At 38.0% G+C, this 12,365-nt stretch overlaps 1 protein-coding gene across 1 annotated transcript in view; it reads left to right on the top strand.

Annotated features, from left to right (window-relative positions):
- UBL3 (ubiquitin like 3) overlaps window positions 1–12,081 on the top strand; it is a 55,160-nt gene extending 43,079 nt beyond the window's left edge. The window contains exons 2-5 of the mRNA XM_065730190.1: window positions 2,939–3,047; window positions 6,845–6,931; window positions 10,898–10,975; window positions 11,369–12,081. Coding sequence (XP_065586262.1) covers window positions 2,939–3,047; window positions 6,845–6,931; window positions 10,898–10,975; window positions 11,369–11,421 — 327 coding nt within the window. The 3' untranslated portion in view covers window positions 11,422–12,081. The remainder of the gene's footprint in view (window positions 1–2,938; window positions 3,048–6,844; window positions 6,932–10,897; window positions 10,976–11,368) is intronic.
- The last annotated feature ends 284 nt before the right edge of the window (window positions 12,082–12,365 follow it).

The raw sequence follows: 12,365 nt of genomic DNA, 5'->3' as shown, positions 1-12,365 counted from the left end.
GAATTTCTGTGGATCAATTTTTAGACCAGTCTTACTTCATGTTACTCCTTTAATGACAAAGGTACACATAGAGGGCTGCTGCTGCTAAAATTTGTGGATGACACAAAGTTCAAAATGTATTCTTTCCATAGAAAGAAAGGATACATGGAAATGTGTGAGTGATTTCATAGGACTCAGGCCCAGAAATTGAGGAGATCTCAAACATTTTGGTGGTGCAAAATAAGGTTTTGCCAATTCCTTTCCACTTAGGCTCCTTCCTCTTTTCCCTGGGAGAAATAGAGCAATACGAGTGGGATGAAATTTGGAGCTCCAGAGCATTACAGTTCAAATGTCAATTACAGCTCTGGGGCTAAATAAAGGAAAGAATGAAGGTTGATTGACCTACATAGTGACCAAACTAACAGCATGGAGTGGTTATGAAGGAGGTCTATGTATTTTTGGGAGGCTGTCACAGAGGATGTTTCCAGTAGATGGAGGAAATTACTGGTGGTGTTATAAGCAGCAGCTGGTGAAACATCATATAGTACACTTTAGAAATAGTCGTCTGGTTTGAGGAGGGAAAGAGAAAGAAACGTGTAGAGACAGACCGCCTCAGAGAATGGGAGAAATGGTATATCATCGAGGAAAGCTTGACAAGTGTGTTGTGCACTCCAACTAAAGAAATCATCTGTGTGTTGCCTATAAATACACAGCTGGAGACTGCTGAGGGGCTGGGGGGAGCTATTGCAACTGAAAGCTGATATAAGCAAAACGACAAGCGGGCGTAGGCTGACCAGTGCCAAATCTAGGTGTAGAATTTGAAATCTCAGTTCTTAGGAGTAGTGAGACTGTCTGCTTTTGCTGCTAAATCTTGGTGAGATTGGGAAATAATTGGAAATTTCAGTGGAAATGGAACCAGAATGCTTCCAGCCCAGGTGTGTTCTGAGTCCTGTGACTGAACAGCTTTCCTGGAGCTTCTGTTCTTGAGGACTCTTGTGATTTTCTGTGTTCATGCAGGTAGGGATAACGTGACAGTGTGGTGGCCTTTCCTCAGGAACAGATCCTGGTTGGCTTCTTCCCGGGGTTGATGGCAGAGCTTTTGGTTTCCTGTGCGTCTTAACAAGAGAACGGAGTGGGGACATAGCTCTGGTGTGAATTTGCCTTTGCTACGTTTTGAACTAGAGACTAAATTATTTTTTGAAGGGGTTCTTTTCTTATTACATAACATTTAGTGTTGGAGGAGGCCCACAAGAATCATTTAAGTCTAATCTGGCTCCACAAGGAGCCAGCATAAATTCAGTCTCTGTGTCTGAGAGCACTGTCCAAATGATCCTTGAGCTGCAGCAGCTTGGAGCTGTGCCCCCTGCCCTGTGCATCCTGCTCCATGCCCACCGCCCTGTGGTGCAGCACTGTCCCTAACCCCCAGCTGCCCCTCCCCTGACACAGCTCCATGCCGTTCCCTCGGGCCCTGTCGCTGTCACACAGAGCAGAGCTCAGCGCTGCCCCTCCGCTCCCTGGGAGAGCTGCAGCCGCCATCAGGCCTCCCCTCAGCTGCTCTGCTCTGGGCTGGGCTAACTAAAGGGCTTCATGCACTCCTAATACGTCTTGTCTTTCAGACCCTTCATCTTTGTAGCCCTCCTTTGGATACTCCCTAATAGTTTAATGTCCTCCTTATGTAGTGGTGCCCATAACTGCAGACAGTACTCAGTGAAGTAGCATTGATGAAGCATGTAGGATGACAGAGACCATAACTTGGCTACGTCTATTGGATTCTCAAAGATAGGTGAGATGAACCGAAACCAAAGCATTTAAGATTGGTAGGCTTCTGAAGTAACCAGAAAAATGAATAGACAAGATAGGACTCTCACTGAGATATTAACCCTGCAGAAGGCTTGAGAGTTTGATCTTCACTATAAATTTTTCCTTTTGTATTTGACCTAGAAGAAACATATTCTGATTTCTAACAAGAAACAGTTCCAGGAAGAAAAGTTTTCATGAATGTGGGATGCAACATGAGAGTTTGCATCCAAGAAGTTAGGATGCCAAGGCTTCCCTAAAAGGTGATAGGATTCAGGCTCGTAGGCCAAACACACCAAGTGGTTAGATTCCTACTTGTCTTAGAAATCGTTGCAAGTGCTGGCTACACAGATACTTTTTGTGATCTTGTTAGTAGTCACTTGTGGAGCCCAAGTCTGTTTTTTTTTTACATTCCAAGTAGTGTCGTATCAAGTTCTTCATATGGATTATTTTAATGCTGTATGGAAGAAAATGTATTCCATATGCATAGAAGAGAGAAATTATATCTGAAGGTGCAGATGGTTAGATAAAGGAAATCTGATTTAAAAGAACTGAAACAACTATGATATGTTGTGTTACTGTATTGCTCATGGATCTCAACAATTTTATTTCTAGCAATATGGCAGTGCTGGAAAAAAGCTTTGCTTTTGGAAGACCGAGTTCTGTGAGCTGGGACCAAGAAAGGATACTATCTGATTCTGCTGTGTTTTGTAGGTGACACAGTAGGTGAGATATCTGTGCTAATAAGTAGCATACTGGAGGATTTTTACTTAAGTACACAGACTATTCAATTGCAAAATTTTCAGTGCTACGACTAAAGGTTAATTTTCCAAGTTTTTATTTTTCTTGCTATCGAAGGTGATATGTTGCTAGTGCTTCTTGACAGACTTCTTTCATGCTCTGCTAAAAGGGTTTCCTAGTGTTGCTCTCAGTTTGGTCACTACCTATCACAGTCTTTTGGTGTTCAACATTAGAAATGTTAGCTGTTAAAATTGTTTATTCCTAGTTTGTCCCTATTTTTAACACCGTCTGAGTGTATTGTGAGATTGCTGTAGGAAATTTTTTTCCCAAAACCAATGACAACTTTTTAGTAATGTGTTTAAAATGTATATACAACTGTGCTTTCTCCAGTTCTTTTCCTAATAGTGCATTTTATTTACAGATAAATTTGCGCCTCATCTTGGTAAGCGGAAAAACGAAAGAGTTCTTGTTCTCACCAAATGACTCTGCTGCAGATATTGCAAAACACGTGTATGACAACTGGCCGATGGGTAAGTAGCTGTGTGTCTGGCATTTTAATGACAAGTTTGAAGCTTCCCTGTGTTTTCAGACTGAAGCGTTAATAAATGTGTTCTCAACATTCAGATATACATAAAGTAAAATTGTCGTCTTGCCTTTATTTCTTTCTTTCTTAGGTTGAGATGTCTTGACTGTTTCCCACTTCGTTTCTAAAACTTGCTTTCCCAGACTGAAGTTATGTTTTTCCCTTTATCTTTAGATCCTTTTCTTGATTAGTTTTAGTAGAGAATATGGTAAGTGGAAGACCTTGAAATGCTGGAGATGTAAAACTACTTATGTGAGGGCAACTAGTGGAAAACACGGTGTGTCAAAGAAACACGTTTGTGGTATTGAGTCTCAAGTTTTTCTCACTTACTGCCTTATCTTAGAAAGGATCTGTATTAATATATTCCCGGGGAAAAATGAAGTATAAAAACTTTTTAAGAGGAATTAAAAGACGAAGGGGAAACTAACAGTGTTAATATGAATATAGTTGGTGCCATGCAGGAATACTACTCTTGTAAATTAGGATTGAAGACTAAGGTGTATTATTCACATATGTGAATAGTTCTATAAAGACAAAGTGCTACTGTTTTCCCTGAGTGTGATTTCATGGGAAAATAGCTGAAGCGCAGACATAGTATTACATATGATGAAAGAAAATGCTTTTTTTGGTGCAGGATTTCATCTGGGTTACTATTTTGAAGATGAAAAAGACTACTATTTGCACAAATCTGCAACACTGCAATATCTATCTCTGTTGTGCCTTTGTCACAGGGGTGGAATAGGTAATAAACCCTGCCAAAAAGTTAGTGTTGATAATCTGTATTTTAAACTTAAAACTTGCTATCTTTGAGCTCAGGAAGAACAGGAGTTTGGGTGGCTTGCTCATTTTGCTGGGACGTAGCATTATATATGTAGCTCTATATATTTACTAAAATAAATAATGAAGGAAGAGGCTTGTAGTCTTCTGAAATATTAGATGCACAGTACGTCTACGCTAAGGAATCTGGTTGATGTTGCATATTTGTAGTTACTGTACATATTTTAATGTGGGCCTAAAAAATTCATTTCTGAACATGTGATCTTGCAGTCTTAAGCCTGTATCATGCCTCTTTGTACGTGTGCAAAATGTAGTAGTGTCCAGAAGAAGGGTTATTTTGTGCTTTCATCCTGCGTTGGGACATTCGATTAGGAAGTCTTTTGTCAAACATTATTTTAGGCTTGTGAAATAGTGTATGAGCTAATACTGAATAATGAAGGAAATCATAATAATTAAAGTTGATTTCATGCCACTATAGCAAAACAGGTATGTTGAGTGGTTTGTAGCATTGAGTGTGTGATGTGAGCTTGCTTCAGTTCTCCTTTACACCAGTAAAGACTTAAAGCCAGTAAAGCCACTGATTTTGGTAAATATAATGTAAGTTAACAGGGCAGCATCAAAGGTGTGAAAATATTGCCATGTATTTGAAAGTTACATAGTGTTTTGTTATTCAAATATGTTTCTAATATCTACTCTACCTTGAGAAGAGCTTGAAGGTTGTAGACTGAGTTTAAAGGCTGGGCTTCTTCTCAAATATAAAATCTCATCTTGAAGAAAATGAAAAACAGAACTGGACAAGGAAGCATCAGTTCGATTACCTAGTATCCTGTGGGAGTACTCTGAATCTTCTTCATGAATATTTAATTGTCTGCACAAAGAAGGATAGCATCAATTTAAAAGACTAAGGAAAAAAGCAATTTGTGAAAAATATATAGGTTTTCATATATGCTATTTGCCTATTAGCTGTTTTTTAAGTGACAGCACTCTCCTGTGCCATATGACTGAAAAATCCAAATGAGGACAAAAGCTTGTTTGAAATGGAGAGGATACGAAATTTGTTTTTACTGTCATTGTGACTTGTCATGATCTTGTGGGGAGAAAAAAAAACAACAGCCATGAAGTATCTTCAGTCACATGCTAGTGAACTTAAGCCAAACCTCTCTTCCTCCTTTGGTAATGCAATTGTTGATTAAGGATTTCCTGGCTCATGGCGGAGAATGCTAATATCCACTATATAGTGTAGGTAGGGTTCCTGTTCCCTTGCATTCCTTTTCATCTAAATAATTTAAGAAGATGTTTTGTACAGGAATTATCTATTAAGCTTTCATAATAATAAGGCAAAAAAGTCATAGGTAAATATTTTCTCCTTGTCTCGCTTAGTCATCAGTGGAATTTGAAAATTGAAATAGTATCAGAAATGTTTCAGATTGCAAGCCAAGAAACAAGAATTAAAAAGATGGGTAAATTGGCAGGTTAACCATGAGGAAATACCTCTGCCAAAATACATTCTGTTATCTTCTGGTTGCTGTTCTGTACCGCTGTGTTACTGTAAATTGGCTGATCTTTACAGCCAGAGTCTGTGCAGTTCAGATGCTATAGAGTAAATACGATTAAGTAAACCTGGTGCCTTCCAAAAAGTAGTTTCTCCTAGAGATGTGGTAATTCCAACCCTTCGCTCAGTCCCCTTCACGACACAGCAGAAATGGCACATGCTTTTGTTGCCAGACAATTGAATCAGACAACGAGGGGAAATACTAGAAACTGTTCTGGTTGCCAAGTTTTATCAAAGCGTGCAGCCCAAGCTCACACCCAGTGACCCTACAGCTGCTGCCCTGGGTACTCGCCTGCCCACCCCACAGCCGCTCCCGGGCTGCCCACTGCTTTCCTCCTTTTCCCTTTTCAGTCCTCCTTTTGTGGTGCCTTGCCGCCGTCTGTGTGCTAATTGTATGTTCCCAGTTAACAGGTTGGCCTCTGTCTTCGGTCATGATCCCCTGCTGAATATTCATTCTGGTATACAAGCACTACAAAAGCTGCAAAAGAGCACATTTGTGAGCAGCTGTTACCAGATATCTGGTCAGCTGAGAAACAGAAGACACTGCTCCCAGAGAGCCCATTTAAATGCAACATTTAAAGGTTTTTATATTTATTCCAAAAGCAAAGTGCAGATGTACTTGTTCATATTTTTACAGGGAACAGTGAAAGAATAGGAAACAATCATCTCAGCTTGTAAATGATTTATTACAGCTTAGAAGTTATGGGAAATGCATTATAGGAAAATGTATGCTTGTTTTTCCCGAATCTCTATTTGCTCCATAAAAACATACCCAGATTGTTCTTGGAGACGTTCCTTAAAACATACCAGTAAATGTCTCCTCTGTGAGAGCCCTCTGTTCAGCCTCCCCGCAGTGACTGTTTGGGCTGTTCAGTTCCCTGCTGCCTCTGGACATGGAACTGGCTCGAGCTGGTCGGCATTGAGCGCTGCCGAGCATCCCACAGCACTCAGTTCTGTGATCTGGGGGCCCTGTTTCAAGTGACCGGTCACATGCACTGCTGTATGTGCTTTGCAGTGTTGGACAGCAAAGTGGGGAGGATGAGTGTGGCTTGAGAACCCCCTGAGCTGTGGAAGGAAGGAAGAAACACAGTTTTGGCAAAATGAGTGTTAAGCCTCACTGTAAATGGGAGCCAGCTTGCCCTTAAAAGTATGTTGGTCAGAACTTGTATGTATCTTAAATAACTCATGTGGTCAGTAGGGTAAGTTAGTAATATTTATACTTGGCATAGATGTTTCAGTGCCTAGTGTCAAATAAATTTAAGAACAGATTTCAGCTGAACTGTCTATTTTCAGTCTGTGCGCTCTTCAGTGTTTCATGCAGGACAGTCCTGTTACTAGTTTTCTTCTTGTGAAAAGGTGAGAGAAATAACAAGAGATGTTACTGCAGCATGACTGAAAATGCTCTTACTTTTCAGACTGGGAAGAGGAACAAGTCAGCAGTCCAAATATCTTGCGGCTTATTTATCAAGGGAGGTTTCTTCATGGCAATGTGACACTAGGAGGTATGAAAGTACTTTTCATTATCTATGTTACAACAATAATAATAATTACTTCCCTGTTCAGGATCACAGTATGATGTGCTGTACACTGTTTTCCTTACACGCAGAATGCCATATTGTATCTTATCTTGTGTTTTTTTTTTTTGTCATGTTATGTCTGGTTGTTAAAGTTTGGGATATACCAACTGGTCAGCTTAGACTCCTGCAGAAATAAACAGTAATGCTGCTTTTATTTGTTGCCTTGCCAAATGGAGTGTCTTTTCCACTTTTCTTACAGCGATTTGAGGGCAAATTACTACATAAACACTTCAGTATTTTAAATTATTGGATAAAGATTATGATAATTGGGTAAACAGTGCTTTAAACCTTAGTGCAATGAAGACAGACACCCTGCGAATGAGAATGAAGGGAAGCATTCTTGCTGTCCAGTGCTCTCCCAGGGATACAAATGCATAGCTAGGTGAAAATAAAAGTAAATGGCTCCACTTCATCAACTCAGAAAATGCAATTCAATTATGCCCCCTTGTGGCAAGTATTTCTGCAATTATGTATGTTTTTAGATGTCTATCTTGTATGGAGGTGGGACATAAATTTGTGACAGTGGTCTTTCTGTTTATCCCTAAAAAGTTGCCAGCGTTAGAAGCAGCTTATGCAATTAATAAATTCTCTCCAAGCCATTTCAAAAATAAATATTCTTCCTTTCTCTGGGTGCTCATGCATTTGCTTGATTGCTATACAGAGAGGATAATATAATGCAAAATCACTAATGAAATGTTTCTGAAGTTCATCTGAACCTGGAAGGAATGTTTTGGGAGTGCTTATGATGGTATTTCCATTATGGAGTAACTAGGATGATAAAGCCATTGATTCATTGTCTACCAACATTGGCTGATGATATACTTTTAGAGTAGGTTTACTCTCCACATGAATCAATTTTTAATGCTGCTAAATAAACTGAAAAGATCATTGTCAATTCAGTTGAGAGAACTTTAAGATTTTTATTCACTCTTTAATTTGTGTGTTTACCTGGTGCCAATGAGTGCAGCTGGTAGTGGTTGGAGGAAGGCTGACAGACGTGTTAACTCTTGGGTCATGTTTGCAATTACAGATGTGGATCTTGCCTTACATTTTCCAGGCAAACATAGCTAACTGGGGTTTTCTTTAGCATTCACCTTTGGGTGTTGTTTTTAACTACTAGTGCTTATTCTCTTTGCTGTTATCTTTCTAAACCTGAAGCAGTCTTCAATATTTGTTGAACAAGTTATGCTGATAAATAATAGCTGTGCATTGTTGACTTTTACCTTCTCCCGAATCCCTGTGTTCTGAGTGCTTTGGTTCTGGGCATTTCAGTTTGCTGTTAGTTGCTCATGTGTTTCAATTTAATCATCATGATTTTACCCTAAGGACCTGACATGTATATTAGCATTTGTCAAAGATCTTTGTTGTTTAATTTTGTTTTAAGAAAAAAAAAATTCTAAAGCAGTGGCTTACTTTAGTAGGAATGAGTTTATTTGGAGTAAGGTAAACAGCTGAAAGGGCAACAGCAACTCTTGTAGCAGCCTGAAAAGACTGTTATTTTATTGTACAAGGTTTCTACTAATAACCCAAAGTGAACTGGTGAATTTTAAAAGTAGGGAGAAAAAAAGCTTTCTTGTTAAATACGAGATTTAGTTACTTATGCCATTGTTCCATTATGCTCTTCTATCTGCAGCTCTGTATAGCTGCTATAGCACTTAGCATTTTATTTGCTTTAGGTGATTAGGAAATATTGACTGGAATTTGAACTTACTGTGTACTGAAAGATGCTTTATCAACTAGTGAAACAAGAGTTTCCAAGGAAACAGTTTGGTGTGGCTTTTTACACAGGAGTCCATTTTGATCACATTTAAAATGGCATTGTAAGTGAGGCTGCAGCAAAAACATTACATGTTTAGCTTGCAGATTGCATTTTAAACAGTATATCTGAAATAGTTAGGGAGTTGATACATCATTGATGGTTCTTTTGTCTTGTTAGATAATGGCAGTAGGCAATATCTTACTTAATAGAAGAGGGACAGTCACCCTGTCCTGTGTTGTACATATACTAAAAGAGGGAGTGAGAGAAAATCTGGCAGTAGAGAATCTGGAATAAAAGCAGAATTACATAGATGAGAGAAGAATTAAATAAAGGTTTAGTTTAAGTGAGACAAAGGGATGAAAGAGCAATGATGATAGCAGGAGGGGATTACTGGGCTTTGTTTAGGGAGCTCTCCTTTCATGGTGCTCCAAAACAAACAGTTGTTGGAAATTGTTAATAAGAACTTGTGTGAACTATGCAAATTGTTAGCTGAAATTAATTAAAAAATAGTGTACTTTTACTTGATTACTGTAAATAATTAATCTCCGTGGCTCACTAATCAAGTTTCCTCAAGTGTCTTAATATTATGTAAGAAGTCCCTAATGTGATTAATTTGTAAAATCTTGGTCTTTCTTGGGCCTGAGAATTTATGTAATGAAGAAAATCATTTTACCTTGAGTTTAACAGGCTCTTAACGTGCTCTTTGCAGACTTTTCAGTTGTATCACAGGGATGAGTACCCGAAATACTTCATCCTGTCAGACTGCAGGCTGTCAGTAGCTTCTAGTTGCAGTCTTCAAATGTGCCAAGCAACATTCAGACCTGTTTTTTCCTAGAGACAGCTATTCCTCCAGTAAAGCTGCTTCAGAGATGCTTTTATCTGTGCAACCCTCTGTGTGTTATGCCAGTGTCATAATTATAACTTGATTTTTCTTCTACTAAATCTTTGTTATTGCTGATGTTGTAGCTAGTCTTGTATCAAATGTGTGTAGTAAGCAAATCATGTTTATTTTACTACAGAATCTATCTACACTGTAGTGATTAAAATGAATAAAAGCATTTTCTCTTCAATTTTTTTTGGATCCATGAGACATTCATGATTCATTTATTCACTTAAAATTACTTGGTGCAATCTCTGTGAAATTAGAAATAATAAATTGAACTTAAGAGGAAAAATTCTACTCAAGACAAAATGATTTGTGTGTTTAGGGTGAAACTGTTGCATCTCTATTTCTCACTACCTTTTTTCATTCTATAAAAAGGAAAAAATACCCTAGAGAGAGTGCATCTTTCCTTTGCATTTGTTAGAAATATAGGTGAGAAAGGTGCTTAGGATTAGGAGTGAGGAAACAAAACAATATAAAAATCCTGTGAAAGTTCTTTTAAAAGATAAAAAAAAAAAGTTTTAAGTTCTTAATACTGAACCTAGCAGTGAGAACTTGTTAAATGTAACAAACACGAGTGAATATTTTGATTTCAGTGGATGTAGAAGCTTTGGAAAGTATTTTACTGCAGTGATAAACCCATAATGCAGCATTGCACTGGTATATCAGAGTATGAAAAAAGTATTAGTTTCAACAGGAAGCACAGTGAACTTGTTAATAAGGCTCACATAGGCAGCACTGCAAGAAGTGGCTTGTCTGATTTTAAGTGTTCTACATTTGATGCTTTTCACATACAGCTGACATCACACTTCAGTATTGAAAAGTAAGATGCAGACGCTATATCTCAGAAATCTGTGTCGTGGATGAAGCTGTATTTCAGGAGGATCAGTTTTGCAGTGGTGGCTGATATTCCGAATGCCTCAGAACTAATGGTGTAGTGTCTGAATTACCATTTTTCCCATCTTTATGAATAAAGGGCACTTTTTCTCTGAGCCTTGGCCTTCCTCTTTCACTCACAAGAGGAAGACTAAACTTCTTAAAAAGAATATCAGACTTCCTAAGGACGTCATGGGTTAAGTTGTTATTATCATATCCTAAGATGACAAAAACATTGGCCAGGCTAATGGTTTTTTTTAAGTAGTGCAAACCTAGCATATGAAGTTCTGAAGAGATGCAAATCTGGTCAATGTTGGTTTCAATTGAAAAGATTACTGTAATGTATTATAAATCTTCTTTTCTCATTTTGCAGCATTAAAACTTCCTTTTGGCAAAACAACAGTGATGCATTTGGTGGCTAGAGAGACATTGCCAGAACCAAATTCTCAAGGTATGCTGTATACTAGGAATGTTTCTTATTCAAGTACGTGGCAAAGTAGTCACATGTCAAGCTTTATAAGTCTTTCATAGTAGAGAAGTCTTGTGGTCTTGAGAATAGAATACTTCTGTATGTGCTGTCTATAGAAGATCAAGGCGTTACCTTTCCATTTTAGCATTTTTGTAAAATGTAGAAACTTAGCCAAACCTTCAGAACATCAGAAAACCTTCAGAATATCCTGATCTGTTTTCCAGTTATGTATGCACGTAGATAATAAAAATAATTTGCATTCTTTTTATTAAAAAAAGAAAAAAAGTACGTTCTTAAGCATATTTTATTCATGCACAGAACGATCTAATCCTTTTAGAAACACCTTCTGAGCAGAACTTTCTTCTTGCTCCACAGGTCAAAGGAACCGTGAAAAAACTGGAGAAAGCAATTGCTGTGTAATCCTGTAAACCCTGTTAGCTTTACCTGCTAAGTGTGATGTAATATAGTCTTTGTCTTTCATGCTGCTGGAATAGAAGAGGCCCTACCTTGCTTCAGACACCTGTAGGAAGAGCCTGTCTGTAAATCCATGGAACTGAAATATTACATGAACACTGTCTCATTAGTCTTTTCTTTTTTTTAAAGAGAAAAATCTATGAACACTTTCATTGTTTTTTTGTTTTTTTGTTTTCTTTTAATTCCTGCTTTCTGTTTGTTGAATAATCCTACAGTACATCAGTTCTTGAAGGAATTTGATCTCTGGAAAGCTTAATGTGTTCTTTTCCATAGCAGGAATCGTTTTGCTACCACAAGAATCTCTATTAACCGGATCTAACTAGTCAAGCTTTCTAGATGCAATTTGCACTAAGTATGTGGTTGACAGTATATTTCTCATCAACAATCTGTAACAATATTTGAGATACTTAGTAGTAACCTACAATGTATAATGCAACACTGGAAAATAGTATATCTATAATTAAAGTAAATCTCACTTATGGCCAAATCAAAGGAAAAACTGTTAAGTCACTTCTACCTGAGTCAGCCGGAGTGGTGGCCGACCTGGCACAGAATGCTAACTAAACCAACTCTAACTATATATATTTTCACTAAAACAAAAAAAAAAACAACAATGTGCCTGTAATTTAAAAGCACTCTGTAGAGGGCTGATGAAACTAATTTTTTTCGTTACTGCGTGCACTCTTTATCTCGTACGTTAGGTGAGTGCTTAATTCAGACAGCACAAACAAGTGCAGAGAGTGCATTTCCTAGCCTTAATATGGGAGGGGTAATTTCCTGTAGTTCGTAGGCTTTTATTATTGTGCATAAATGTTAGAAAACATCTACTAATAAGTTTTATGTATTTGAATATTGACAATTGGTGTTTTTCGGTCACTTTCTCATCTGTACCTTAGTG

The sequence above is a fragment of the Cyrtonyx montezumae genome, unplaced genomic scaffold (assembly GCF_038088225.1).
Source record: "Cyrtonyx montezumae isolate F1298 unplaced genomic scaffold, pur_monq_1.0 scaffold_12, whole genome shotgun sequence".
NCBI lineage: Eukaryota > Metazoa > Chordata > Aves > Galliformes > Odontophoridae > Cyrtonyx > Cyrtonyx montezumae.
This window is presented reverse-complemented; position numbering and strand designations above follow the sequence as displayed.